Source organism: Pieris brassicae, chromosome 12 (assembly GCF_905147105.1).
Source record: "Pieris brassicae chromosome 12, ilPieBrab1.1, whole genome shotgun sequence".
NCBI lineage: Eukaryota > Metazoa > Arthropoda > Insecta > Lepidoptera > Pieridae > Pieris > Pieris brassicae.
Genome location: NC_059676.1, coordinates 3,941,406 through 3,957,408, shown reverse-complemented (window position 1 = coordinate 3,957,408; position 16,003 = coordinate 3,941,406). Strand labels below are relative to the sequence as shown.

At 32.9% G+C, this 16,003-nt stretch overlaps 1 protein-coding gene across 2 annotated transcripts; it reads left to right on the top strand.

Annotated features, from left to right (window-relative positions):
- The first annotated feature begins 410 nt into the window (after positions 1–410).
- On the top strand, positions 411–12,232 carry LOC123717221 (mediator of RNA polymerase II transcription subunit 15). 2 transcript variants are annotated; one of them, XM_045673109.1, is made up of 10 exons: positions 411–656; positions 1,979–2,140; positions 6,877–7,140; positions 7,605–7,882; positions 8,097–8,281; positions 8,367–8,450; positions 8,522–8,635; positions 8,737–8,948; positions 9,268–9,459; positions 10,362–12,232. In XM_045673109.1, the coding sequence occupies exons 1-10, from the start codon at positions 462–464 to the stop codon at positions 10,713–10,715; spliced, it is 2,040 nt and encodes a 679-aa protein (XP_045529065.1). In that variant the 5' UTR covers positions 411–461; the 3' UTR covers positions 10,716–12,232. The 2 variants fall into 2 exon arrangements, with proteins under 2 accessions (XP_045529065.1, XP_045529064.1); XM_045673108.1 differs by having other exon boundaries at positions 8,522–8,659.
- Positions 12,233–16,003: the final 3,771 nt, after the last annotated feature.

Genomic DNA, 16,003 nt, shown 5'->3' with positions numbered 1-16,003 from the left:
GAAAAAAATCACTTTATAATGTTTTTCTCATTAGATTTCTACATAAATGTTTTGAGTTTGTTAATTCTCATTTATCTAATTATCTTAAATATCTTAATTTATTTAACATAAATCTTTATTGATTTCATCTTAATATCATTTACGTGATAGTTTGCTAATGATAATGGATTCAATTAAACTAAATCGACAGTCATGATCAACTCTAAGTTTAGTTGACCTATTTTAAAGCTATTTGGTCCACCTCTGAATTAAGATGTCATAATCAATACAATTATCAATTGCAGACGTGAAACGGGGAAAAACACGCATTTTCCCCGCTACCGGGAGAGGGGTGTGAGGGGTCGACGGGCGAGGGGGGGGCGCGCCGGGCGCCGGGCCCAGTGCCCCCCGAACGCAGTGGCGGCGTGACGCCTCCCCGAGCGATGAGCTAACTCCCGCCACCCGTCGCTACCACCGCATTCATGGACAACTCCTGCCTCCTCGACCTCCTCATCCGGTGCTTCGCGATGACCGAGCCCGAGGACCTCAACTTCACCGCGTTCACGGACCTCTGCCGCCTCTGCTCGCTCAAGAGCGGACCTCGTCTCCACATCTTCGACAAGGAGGCTGAGCAGAGGCAGATACTATTCAAACTTCGCACTTGTCTACCCACTATGGTGAGTACCAGGCACCTAAATACCACTTTAAACTAACCATTTTCTAATATAAAAGCATTCCCATACAACTTGACCAGCTTAAATCGTAGCATAATAAAGGATTGTGATTTTAGAACGGCACTACTTTATGTAGAGACGGCCGTAGAGCGTCGAGTGCGGTTACCTCGCTCGTAGGCGCCTGCGCGCTACGTTGCTACGATAAAGAGCTTAGAAGTGATAGATACGTCCTTCATACCTGTTGATATCACCTTGCAATTTTTTTTATAAAAATAATAAGTATATTTTAAAATTTTATTCATATAAATATTAATAATCACTCATATCTGTTAAGGATAATACATACAAATGATTTAAATATTTAATGCGCTTTAATCTATTCCATTTCGCAATATTTACTTTGGTTAAGGGTAAAATGTAAAACGCGTCTGAAACTTAATCTTTATCATTTATATACTTTATATACCTCTATTGTTATAGACTTTGGTACAGCTCAATAATCTTGGGTGAATCGTCAATACTGAAATAATTTACCTACTTGTGTTGTATGTTTTATTTATATTTTACAATTACTTTTAAGATAACAATAATAGTGTAAATGCCAACTGGGTGTGAGTTATATATGCCCCTAAGTAGATTGAAACGATATTACATACATAGAATTTCGATATAGAACTTTTTATTAAATTACGTATTCTACGCAAACAAGGGAGTTTACGCAACGGTTTTAATGAAGGAAAATAATTAAATTTTAATATACTAGAGACATGTTTGATCCCGAGGGAAATTACAATTTGTTGTATAATTCATACTTTATGAGAAACAATCTTAAGCTGTAACATACATTTTAAATTTTGTTTATGATTGTTATATGTTTACATTTTTTTGTCTTTGAGTCTCTCTCTTATTGTTAAATACAATTATAATTATTGTGAATTAAATATTTGATACAACTACGTATTATAAATTAAAAAAAAAACTTTTTTCTCTAAAACTTATTGTTAACTACGAAATTCCCAGCGTTTGCAATTAAGTTTTAGTTCACTAACTTAAATACACTGTGAAATTGTCACACATTGAACGAAAGCTGAACGCCAATTTTGTATCAAATGAACTTTGTTCAATAGTATACTGAAATTAATATTATTCACACATTTTAAGGAATTACTTTTTTAAACTTCGCTACTCCTTTTCTTAAACATCTTAAAAGCTCTGATTTATGACTACTACAATAAGTTTTAGTATAACTATCATAGAGCTTAAATAAAAGTGTATATATGTATATTATATATATGTCTGTTAATTTAATAGTAACGAATCTTTAGCAGATATCGAAAGATGACTTTTTGCCGAAGAAGATTTGCGAAAGGTGTGTCACGAGGCTGGAACAACTCTACGAATGGCGGCAAAGTTGTCTCAACACGGATTCCGTGCTGAGGAATTATGCTGAGTCTATGAGGATCGTCACATCGACTATCAACTTTCAGGTATGGCATAAAAAATATTAACAAATTTTCTTTCAATCTTCTAAAAACGTTTGAATTAGAAAAATTTAGTTATCAGTTTTGTTCTAACAATTTATTGTTTCCAAGATTTTTCTAAGGATATGATATTATCCAAATAAATATTGCATTACCATTCAATTAATTTTGAACCAAATTGTCCTTGACATCATTTAATTTCAAATAATGTCTAAGAAAATATCATACTTTTAATATAGTCTAAATAAAGATAAAAGTATTAAATTAACACAGTTAAAACCGCTATAAATGGCTAGATTATTACGAAATACTGAAATGTAAAGACTTCGTTATTATTCTATAAATAAAAACCGTTGTACCGCGAGCATCAGACTTATTAACTACCCGATCGATACTGTTATCAACTAAGTAAAAAGTTCGATAAGAATCGAGCTACCGATTGATTACATTTGAGATATTGATTTACGCGCCTTTAAAAGACAAATGACACGCGAATAAAAAACGGAATAGCTAAAAAGCAACTGAACTATATTGAAAACTATATCTTTTATAACCTAAACCATCGAGAATATATAAAAATTCAAATGAAGCTTCTTCTTTTTTCATTAATTTCAAACTTTCAGACAAATTAAAAAATCCCTTTGAAGCTTACTTCAATCATCACTTTACATTGAGAATTCTTTCGACAAAGAGATTCCCATTTCAAAAGCTCAAAGACAGTAACTCTTTGCATTAAGATAAAATGCGAAACATCGATAAATTAGACTGCATTGATGTTGAAGCATTGTCGGCCCAAAGAATTCCTGTAGCTTGTTATGGCGTGTGCCGGCACGCAGTAATGCACGGTCGCCCCTCTATCGATCTACAGCACCCGGCGCTTATCGACCCAACTACCACCCAAGCGTCAAATAACCAAATTTCAACCCTATATCATAACCTTTACAAACTACATTACCGTCACAGAGTCAGACTAACAAAGACAAACGATTTCGAACTCAATAAAAACACATTACGACTCTTTATTGACTACACTCCTCTTGTCTTTAAGAGAAATAGACTATCTAGTTTAATACGGCAGTCGTAAGGTTTTCCGAAACAGCGATACGATTTCGTTTACTGTTGCTACGCATGTCCAGAATGTTTTGTCTTTATTGACTTTTGTATCTTATTACGGCTAAATATAACTGAGTCGGTCGATACGGTATATTTCTACGATACATTTTAGGCGCGTTTTGATTCGGCTAAGTTTAGTAACGGCACATTGTTATATTGTTAAACTTGGAACGTTTTACTAATCTGATATTAAACGCGTTGGGTTGGGTGGTATGCAGGCGGTGCAATATACGCATCGGCTCGAAGGTCGAAGGCAGCCGGCTCGGGGGCACATTTAACCCTGACCTAGCGGGTGAAGGATATTCCTACTACGGCCTCCCGCCACCCGACGGGGTCCGGAGCACCCCTGAGCATCACTTGCACTGCGCTTCCATACTCCTAAATGGAGATCAAAAATAAATATGACTGTATCAGCGAAGGTCGTGCTAAATAGATTCCGCGTTTTGACATCTACTTTGTAAAAGAACCTTATTAGCTATATTATACTTTTATTATGATGTAATAATGCTTTGACATAAACCCGTTTACTCACTCGTCTTTTATAATTCTTTATTTCTCAAACATCTAGGTCACGTTCATGATTAATACATAGTTGAAGTTGGATTAGATTTCAATGTCTCGCGCTCTATACTCAGCGTAACAATGTAAATTAAATATGTATTACTCGTTAGAGTAACAAAGCTGCAGTTCCCTTGAACTTTTAACTTACACTTTTGAATATTTAATGAGGCTTAAGGTTTTTCTTGGTTAGCTCAGCGATGTTTATTCATGACGCTTCGTAGAAAATGTTTCAGTATTGTTGTCATCACTGAATTTAATGAACTAAAAGAAGTATTATAATAATAAAATATGTTTATTCATTTTAAGTACAGTTTCAATGTGTAAGATTTGAGAACCTGCGTAGGGTATGTTCAGGAACCAGTCCTTTAGTCGTATTTTAAGATTGTATACGGTAAGCGGGTAGATGTTAAGCAGCCTGTTTCATTTATTATAGATTTATTTAGAACTGGTTTATTTAATACATTATATTCTTAAGCAAGGTGATTTTGTGTTTAGTGCATTTATAGGTGATTAGATAGAATCTATATGGACCTAAATTTGTTAATAACATACCTATTAAAGGTATCTAACATTTTCGTTATCAAAAAGCAATTGACTTATAAAACTTTACTGTAGCGATCAATTACGAGAAAGTCTACGCCGTAGATGCCGTAGCTGCAAAGAAAGTTAAGATTTTAGGGATCCGAGGGGGCTCACACAAAATGTGTAGAGTAAGTGCAGTCGACCGTTGCAAAGGGCAACCTACACTTACCACTTAGAAAGCAACGAGGGTGGCCGTCTTGGGGCCAACATGTTTAAACCGTAGTGCATTTCCTTAATAAATAAACATCGTATAAATGTTAAGTTATAAGTGAACATGGCTGCAACAGCGTACGAGTATAGTGATTTCCTTATTTGGGTTCGTATATTTTTATATTTAGGTCTTTTATATTGCCTTTGATTTAGGTGAGTAAGATTACTGAGAGCATTCGAAACGCCGCACATGTAAACAATTACGTTATACAGGTACGTTAACGTAGTTTTATTTAAATTTGGAATAACATTGCTATTTTGTATAAGTATTTTATTTTTTACATTAATTTACTGACGTTAACGGATATTGATATAATTGTATATATGGTTCAACGTACTTTGCGCGGTTGTGAATTCGCGGGGTTTTTTGTATGAAAAGGCGGAGTAATATACGCAAAAATGCTAGTTTTAATTAATAGGGGAAAACACTTAAAATCACGTGGCGCGCCTTCGGCCACGGCGGCATATGCAGACCCTTGGGGTAGTTTGCTTTTAATCAGTGCGAGATTGATAAGGGCCAGATTCGCCCCCTTTCATATCTATGAAGGGTGGACCCCTAAACAAAGGATTTGCGAATCCTGATCGGTAGAGTGTCCTTCATAATGAGATACTTATGAATATGCGTAGGCAGCGTTTTGCATAATATAAAGGGAAGTTTATACTACAAAAATACGTGTTGAGGAGAGATATTGTCAGGATCATATAAAAACTTTGTGTATTCACAAAAAATATAATTTAATTTAATAATATTTTAACTTACACGAATAAAAAATGTTTATTTAAAAGTTCTTTATATAAATACGAAATTATTCCAACTTTTAAACGTAAATAAAAAACCTATCTAAGCGTATAATCATCGTAAATTTGTGATTATATCGATGAAAGAAGTTTATTTTGGCGTGTTTTGATTGACAAGACAAATCTTTACTTTTGAATTCGGTAACTTGCCTATCCATCTTAGGTTCCTACCTGTTTAGATATAGAAGTGAGCGAATAAACGAATCAATATTTATGCTATTTGATTCAATAAAACCTGACAAAATATAGACATTATTATACTTGACAACCTCAATTAAACATTAGCCTCAGAATTCTAAAACATCATTACTAAAACATTCACATTACTTCAATCTAAGAAAAACACTTTTTGAACGGATTAAAGCTATGTATTATTATTAAAAATTTATAATTATTTACATAATTCTAAATTTTTTTCCGCCGTTTCGCGTGCTTTTCAGCGAGCGTGGTCACCGTGACCATAAATAATTATAAGTTTTTAATAATAATACATAGCTTTAATCCGTTCAAAAAGTGTTTTTCTTAATGTGTAAAAGCTATTTTAACAAAAGACAACACTATACTTCAATCTATCTTACACCAATGCAGTATAAAAAATATCCTACGTAATTTTTAAATTTATATATGTAATAACATTGACAGTGTCTAGACAAATTTTTCATTAATTTTCTATACAGTTCCATAATTTCCTTGACAACAAAACATTTGAAGCCGTTTCCCTATTTTCTAGGAGTGCATTGAACCCATCCCTTGCCGAATTTAGGCAATTAAACGTAGGGTGTTCAATCGTGTCATGGAATGAAAGTAGGCAGGGGGTTGTTCTCACTTTCTGGGGTGAATGCACTGAGGGTGGTCCCTCCGAACGCATCAAAGACGTTAGGTGGCGGGTAGGAAGGTGCGTAGGCGGAAATAAAAAAGTTGTGGGGGTTTTGCAATGCAATGATAAAAGTGAAACTATGATTTTATATTCTATGATGGATATTTATCAATAACGTTGTATTTATGTATATATTTTAACTTTCCAAATATGACGTATTTGGAAAGTTATATTAAATATACATTCAAATTTATGACGGGAGCTGTATTGCAAGATATTTTCAACACGTTATTTATCTTTTCTATAAAAAAAGAAAAGTATCGCAATCCAAAAAGGGAAAGACAAAATACTTACTAGTTCCGAGAGATTAAGCAATTGAATTATTGTTTTTCTGTATATATAAATTAGAAATGGTTTTGATTATTGTAATCATAAGGCCTATTATAATATATTGATAGTTTTTATTTGAAGAAATAGTTTCAATATTGTTTTAATACAAAGCATTCAGCATGCTGGACAACATACAGTGAATAATTGTGCAATTCATCTTAATAATCTACTCGCGGTTTGCATGTTTTAATGATGTTTTTGATAATTTATTTAATTAGTACACATGAGGTGACTTAAAAAAAAATTCAACGTTCTTAACTATTTGTTTTAGGATGGCACCGTTAATATGGATAAAATGACAGAAGCACAAAAAACGGCATATTTAGAAGCACATGTAGCAGTTCAACAGCATATGGCGCAAGCTGCTGCTGCCGCTCGCCGTGAGCAACAACAGCAGCAACAGCAACAGCAGCAACAACAACAACAGCAGCAACAACAACAGCAGCAGCACCAACAACAGCAGCAGCAGCAGCACCAACAGCATCAGCAACAAAATGCCACAACAAATAGCAATCGACACCATCAAGAAATGCAGGTAACTATTTTCTAAACATGATTTTATATTTTTTAAATGGGAAGATTTTTCGGAGAAAATAACATATGAACGGGGCGAACACAACTACAAACATTATAAGATATTTTATTTTTACTTGCTATGTACAACTTATGTTTAAACTTTATTCGTTGCTGACTGTTAGAAAGATTTGAACCTGGCCAAAGAAATACTAACATTAATAAAATCGTACAACGTTTTCCATTGCTAATATACAACGCATAGTTTTTAAATTAAGTTAATAAAATTATACTTACTATATCTTTTAAAGCGTTATTAATTTGATAAAATTTACTACCTTGTAAATTCCCATCAAGTGCTTCTAAATGACGAATATGATTTAATTTTTGTATTTTTATTTCTTTATTTATTTTCTCCCATATAACATTTACAACAATAAATATGATTTAATTAATTATACTCTAAACATAGCTTATTATTCACAGCAACAACAACAGCAACAACAACAACAGCAGCAACAACAACAGCAGCAACAACAACAACAGCAACAACAACAAGCACAAAGTGCTAGTACTCATCCGGGTCATCCATCACCACCAACAGTTAGCTCCACACAACATCATTATACCACTATAAATTCTCCAATAAAAGTACCACAAGTGAGCTCCAGTACCGGTGGCCCAGATTCTACATTTACAGTACCAGATGATGTCGGAATGGGATTTGAAGGAGGAGTTCGTGTTCTACAAAGCCTTGGAAATTGGTAAAGATATTCATATCATTACATACACATGCTTATTTAATTATGGCTTTACCACTGAGTAAGTTACTCTTTAATGAAAGAACTTTATAACTTAATATCAAAGGCTTAGTGTAAATTAAATAATTTTTTTTGTAATGTAAAGCCATTTATATAGAATATTGCTTAATCATTATTTAGCTCTCCATTATATATTATAATTAATAGACGCTTTTAGTTACGACATCGTCTACAGGTCGCCGGAAGTAACAAATACAATTCCAAGACCAAATTTAATACCATTTACGGAACCATATACCGAAGGTGGATCTATGCACCCTGGAACTCGACTTAAAGCATTACAAGGATCGTCTGTTGTGAGAAAACACCCCGCAATCAAACCTACAAGTTCAACGAGTGAAAGTAAAATTCTAAATTATATTCATGATTTTTACATCCTTATATTTGCACCAACCCTAGAGACTAATGTTCTATGTGATCGTTTTAGGTAGCAAAGCATTTGAATGTACAGTATGTGGAAAAGGTTTGGCTCGTAAAGACAAATTAACAATACACATGAGAATACACACAGGTAATATACATAACAATACATTTGGGTAAAGTTATAATGTAGGTAACTAACAGTTAATTACTATATTATAGGTGAAAAACCATACGTTTGCGAAGTGTGTAATAAAGCGTTTGCGAGAAGGGACAAGCTGGTACTTCACATGAATAAACTAAAGCACATAACGCCGTCCAATATAGCTCCACTAGGTAAACGAACTATAACTATACCGCGTAAGTAGATGTGACAAAAATACCAATCCTCTTCATGTTATTTATCGGTGTATGTTCATTTATGGTTTCGTTTACAGCTTTAAAGTTAGATGACGTAAAGCCTCAATTAACTAAGCAAGAAGATACAAAACCTAGCCAAGCTGAAATTGCAGCTGCTGCTGTAGCTCAACAGCAGCAACAACAGCAACAACAACAGCAGCAGCAACAACAACAGCAGCAACAGCAACAGCAACAACATTCCCATCAGCAGCCTATACAGGTCTGCCAGGTACCTGGACACAACTTTACGGTAAATCCCAATGAGAATTCATGGCATGGAGAAATTTACGTTCAGTAGAAAATCATCTAATATAAATGTTGGCATGACTTCTCTTCTTTTTTTAAATCTTTCTTTCAGTCAGTAGTTTTACAAAGTAATTAAACATTTTCAGATGTTTCTTTACATTTTTATATCTTTATAATCCTGGCAAATCACCCAGGCTCCGCATGTCAATTGTCAAAAAATGTGTTATTTTCTTCATATTTTGTGTACAATTAGATCCATATTATTATATAAAGTTTTAAATTATTTTGAATTATAATTGTTTAGAATTGTTGTAATATTTCAGAATACAAATCTAGTCCACACAAGCGCGGCCAGCGCCGCCGTAGCGGCTGCCACAGCCGGCATGGTAGTATCTTGGTCCTGTGAACTTTGTGGCAGACTTTTTGCTACTAGAGAAGAGTGGACTGCTCATGCAAAATCACATTTACCAGACAACAAGCTCTTACAGGATAAGATGCAGGCGACACAACATCAGGTACCATTTAATTTATAAATAAATATATTTTTTTCCTATTATGATTTCCTTGATTTCTTGCACGATACAGCAATTTAAAAATTCGTATAATTCTCCAACATTGTTGCGTACTCATCCTATTTCTAATTACAGTCAATTTAAAGGACAAATAATTTATAACATTCATAATAATTTCCTCAATATAATTGATCACTATGACGGTCAATGTCTGTTGATATTTCTTTCTCTAGGGAAAATTAAGTTATACTATATCAGCACGGTCAAAGCTTGAAAATGTGGCAGAACAACTCAGCGAGAACCGACAAAGTTCTTCGAAAATTCATGTCTGGCGTGCTGAGCTAATTAGAAAAATACATACTATTCATTATATTGGTCTTTAATTGTTTTGCCTCTTGACAATAAAGGTTACAAAAAATAATAAATACTATTATTGCCTTATTGTATTTTAAACGGGCCTTTGCTTTTATTTTATTCCTAAGTTCTTATTTAGTATAGATCAGTGTTGGCCTTGCAGCTTCAGCGTGCGATTCTCATTCCTGAGGTCGTAGATTCGATCCTCAGCTGTGCTCCAATGGACTTTCAGTCTATGTCCGTAGTTTATCTTTGCGCCAACGGTTAAGGAAAACATCGTGAGGAAACCGGCCTTAGACCCAAAAAGTCGACGGCGTGTCTCAGGAGGCTTATCACCTACTTGCCTATTAGATTGACGAATGATCATGAAACAGATTCAGAAATCTGAGGCCCAGACCTAAAAAAGGTTGTAGCGCCACTGATTTATTTTTATTTTATCATAGTATAGAGCACTATGTTTGACAAGAAAGTTCGTTTCCAACCTCGGATACCCACGGACATGTCTGTTGATTCCACCTTGACTTTTACTCATTAGATATCTTATATTTCAGCAACAAGAAAAAGTTCATCTAACGAACCAGGAAAAACTTCAGTTGTTGCACCATCATAACCAGAATCAACAGATATTAAATGGGCACGGCATAGCCTCGGCATCAGTGTCTACAGCTACAGTGGTTAATGAGAATAGTGGCGGGACCTATTTCACGCATGGTCATACACACTATGCACCAGAGAGGCAGCATACACAAGCACATCACTTGTGTCTAATGTGTCGGCAGGAATTCGCGGGAAAAGCCGAGTTTATGTTCCACGTGAGAGGACATTTTGAAGGTAAAGTGAGTGATATAGCGGCGGCCGATGTTCTGGCCAGATCGCTAGTGGATAATTCCGGACTGTGTACCTGAAACGGGTCCACGCCCGTCGGTGCATTTCAATCAGATGTTTACGGGAAGGGCGTGGTACAAGACGACACGATAATGTTAAAATTTTAAATTTAGAATCCGTGTCTTAATAAAGTGCTTACTAATTTCGGAGCCGGAAGTTATCATTTATTTTGTGGTAACTTTAGAAGTCTACGTACTAAATCAAATACATTACAGATTGAATAAAATTAGTAGCAAGGCAATTAGAGAAAATAATATGTATATCTACATTTTGTAATGTACGTTTACATGAACAATAGAATAACAAAGTTCCTTAATACGCTCGTTTAAATTTCATTGTTGACATTAACTAAAGCTAAGCTAAGATAAGGGACAAGTGTAAAAATGCGTTGACTACTTAACAAAATAAATTATTTAGGATAAGATTCAGAGTCGAGAATTGGAATCTTATCCATTATTCGTAATTATAACGAATGTCTATTAAGCCTTAGGCCTAGCGTCCCACATTCAATAAACATTTATCATAAAAGAAATAACCATGAATAGTATAGAAATAAATAAAACACGTAAATAATTAAATTACAGTGAAGTGTAAATTCTTAGCTTAATCTTGTATTTGTAACGCATTTACGTATAATAATTAGTGTGTTAAATTAAGCAGTAGAGTTTCAATTACTAATTGTTTCAATTTTATGAAAAATTTATACTTTATTACCGAAATAAATACGTTGACAAAATTATTCCAAATAATACAACGAATTTTGACCAAATTAGTCGTCTCTCTCTCAAATTAAACTCGGCAAAAAGTCTCGGCAAACAAATTGTCCAGGAGATAAGCGCATTTTAATACGTAGTAAGTATTTCTAGAAGGAATATCCTTAAAACGACAACTTACGAAGCTGACCAAATTATTTGCCGGACACTATATTATCGTATTTAACAAAAAAACATGTACAAAAACTCATTAGAGCACATGTTTTGGCGTGTAATTTAAATTCAGTTGATAATATCTTAGAGGCGCACCTGTAAAATTAAAAAAATCAATTATTCTTATTCATAAATAGTATCTATAAATGTAAATATATCTAGTTATCTAGACAGAAACGATGAGTGCATCTAGTCATTTGTAAATAGTTGACTGCGGTCGTAAAACTAACATAATTAAATTAAGATATGTAAATAGTTTATAAGTAAATATAGAGTTAGTTTAACCAAAGACAAAAATACTGCCATAATTTGTCACTGTCATACAAATTTGTAAAAATTTAGTTCCTTTTCCTATCCATGATAATGTTTATTGATTCAGTTCCTAAAAATCTTTGATCGTCGTGAATCTTAGGCGTGAATCACAATACGTTGATTTTCTTTCTCTCTGTTAACCTCAAAACCTATAGTGGTTAACGGTATTAATTGCAAGAAAACTTTGCCTATATACCCGTGTAGCGAATTATACACCTCACTTCATTATACTCTCAGATTTAGATAAATTGAAACAAACAAGATTATGCTATACGTCGCCAGATAATTTTAATCTATTTTATTTCTTTCTTACATACATTCATCTTTGTTTATACGTATAATACGAAAAACGTAGATAAAAAAAATCTCAAGATAATTAAGTTAAATATTGTCAAAATACTTCACAACTGTAAAATGTTTTATATATATAATATGTGAGTTAAATTATATACATGTCGTAGCTTAATAATCCGTTCAATGAACAGCCTAGCCTTTTAACTAAACAGCGCCGTTCAACTGGCGGCCTGGATGGTGTTCAGCCAGTTGATCAAACAGCTAGACTTGACTTGATGACGTTTTATTACTTTCTTCAAACTGACAATATGGCCTTGGCCAACCACAACATTGATGGTGTTTTCCAAAGTTTAATGAAGTAGAAAAGTGTAGTGACTATATTAATGTGAATTAAGCTGTGCCTGGCTCTAGCAATTTAAAGTGTAAAGATTTTTTTTTTGTGTCAGATGTTTCATATTTTTTATTCCTGTCACACAGTCACTATCGTACGAATGACCTAAGCATTAGCCAGCCAGTTTATTAAATGTTGTTACAAACGCTACGGCTGAATATCTGTCAGGCCGCTAGTTAAACGGTGCTGTTTAGTTCAAAGGCTAGACAACGCCTTATTAAGCTAGTTGGCTGCGACATACGTATTACGTCTTGCAATAATTAGTGGTCATTAACTTTTTGGGAGGCATAAAGCAATTGAGTTTTTAATTTTAAACCAGTGTAATTCTTATTAAAGTAAGCGTTAATAATTTCGAGGAATATTACGTTGTTTCGTATTTGCGTTGTAATAGGTCTTTAGATAAGACACAATTGAGCAATCGTAAGATAAATTTTGTATTTAAATTATTATTAACAAAAGTACTTTTTATTACACTGATCGACTAATACGCGGCAGAACTTGAGATGATGTTATGTTACACAGTTACCTCCAAGAGATCGCTATTGTCATTTCATTCAGGTTCCAGATAACGGCTTTGTTTAACTCGTTTGTTTCATATAGTGTCAAGGTAGATTAAGTCATGAAATATATATTTAAAATAAATGAATATTATGTCTCTAAAGAAAATTACTGTGAAATGTTAGTCTAGAGATGGGAATCGTTTAGTGTAGGAGAGGAAAGATTTTTAAAATGTTTCTTCAATACTTTGTGCTTTACGTCCTAATTGGATGAACCTCCCATATATATGGGATATATATATATGTAATATATCAGAAATTTCTATGAGCGTCACTAAGATTACGAATACGCTAAGTCATTGATGAGCCTCGAGCCTAAGATCGCAGCGTTTAAACCCCGGATGTCCATTTTTTTAATTTGCGTAATCAACACTTGCTGGTAAGGTGAAGGTACAGATACTACCGGCAAACTTCTTGAGCATTAAACAAGGGAGTGGGGGAAAGTTTTCGCATCGTACACAGCGCAGGACACAAACGTCAACTGATTTACCAAATACGCGATCGACACGTCACTCTCCTGCTATGAAAATCGCTTCTGCGCAAGCAAGGACAAGTTCAAGATGTTAGCGGGTATCTGTATACGTAAGAAACCCATAGCAAGACCCCAGTCACAACATTCAACGTCAGATCACCTACTTTTCCATTAAAAAAATATGCATTCTGTATTAAACATACAACCCTTTAATTAAGAGCATATAGATTATAATTCATTATTATAAAATATGAGATACAGGAGGCTAATCATCTACTTGCCGATTAGATTGACAAATAATCATGACAGATACAGAAATCTGAGGCCCAGACCTAAAGAGATTATAACGAAAACATTTTCGAACATTGGTAATGAAGAAACATTCTAGAACGTATATTAAGGAAATTTTAGTGTAATTTATGTTAAAACGTGTTTGCATAAATCCAACAAATGCCAATCAAAAAGTTTCAATACTTATATACATTGCATACTATATATTACTAGTACTTTTCATAAGGTGTTTAATATAAATTACTCTAAAATTTAGATTATAGTACGAAGTCAGAGCACGATGGATGTTACAAATTTGTGTAGGAATAGGATACGTGTTGCAAAGCACTAGGTGGGACGCACTTGCAATATAAAAATATAGTTTTAATTGTACAAAATATATGTATGTAACATTTGAGTATTATCAGTATTGTTTACACGTTTTTAGTATCACATTTGCACCTAATTTGCAACAAGTTTTTTATGTTTATAAACGCTGAATTGTTTGAGGATTTTTACTTTATTGACTTAAATATATTTTTTCATCACAGCGTAAACACAAATTTACCGAAAGATACTTAGTACTAAAACACCATAATACTGATTTTTAAACATTAACTCTTGTTTTTGAATGGCGAGGAGCGCGCTTATAGAATTTTGAAATTTTATATATGGACGGCTACTTTTATATGAAAAAAGAAATTCTTCAAACAACCTTTTGTAACAGTACATTATAAAATTACTAATAGTTATTACAAATGTTTCCTTTGTCACATTATAGTTTGTTATTTTTTTATTAGAAATATGTATAGGACAAAATTAATATAAGTAATAATTGGCTTTCACAATGATCTCAAATGTCTAGTCGTTTGTAATATTAGCTGTAAAATGAAAGTATGTTAAAATAAAATTATATGTATCTATTTATCATTCATTTTACCTTGAAATAATTGCCAATACAGTAAAAAGCAGATATTATATCTGTTTACGAAAATTATCTTTAAATTTTATACCTTGTGTATAATAGTTGTAAAGATTAAAAAAAGTTTTATATAAACGTTACATGAATTGTAAAAATTGTCAAAAACGTTTTTATATAAAATTGAGTTCAAAATAAACCTAAATTATACGTTAATTATAGCCTTTAGGACACGTAGAGGGTAGCATTTTAGTTAAAGCACAGTTTGTATCAGATTTATTTGTGTTTTGTTTATATATGTATAATATAATGATTAATGTAAGAATGTTAATATAAAGTTTATTAGTCATAGCATGTACCAAAGTGAGATCTACAGCTTCATACCAAAGATAAAATAGTTGTAAAATATTTGTAAAAGTATTTTGTATATAATACCTGTATATACAATCTTCAAATCGCTATAGATAAGCAACACGAATATAATGTTTCACAAGTAATAAAGGTATGTGCGTATCCGTAACCCGCATATCAAGCATGTCGTTTACTACTTACATTATACAATGAATAAGAACTCTCATATTTACCACTTGTAATGAGTCATCGATAGTGGTACCTTAGTAAATGAAAAGTATTATTATCAATATTAAGTTGTGAATCGTTACATGTTGATTACTGATAACATTCGGTATTACATAACAATACATTTAATATCGGTTTTAATTAAAATTTTGCTTATTCCGTTTATAACCTACATCAATAAATATGAAAAATTTAAGCGTTATTATAGCGTTAGCATACAACTTGTAAACCTAATTTATACATTATATTAAAATAAAACATATGGTATACAATAGTCTGTAAATAAACGATATACTTGGTAAATCAGTAAAGTCCGCAATTTTATTGTAAAGTAGTGATAGTTAAGAAATTAAAGAGTAATGTACGCAATTTGAGTTTTAATTTTTATATAATTTCCTGTATTTTTTAATTATAAATATCAAAATCGTAGAAGGACAAAATTTATCTTGAGAAATATAGTGTAGGTACGTACGATAATAGTTGTTTTTATTAGATATTTGCAAAAAATAACTATTATAATTTCTTATTGCGTATAGAATATACACTATTAACTGTAAAGTTTATACGTAGAACAAAAAAGTAATGCTA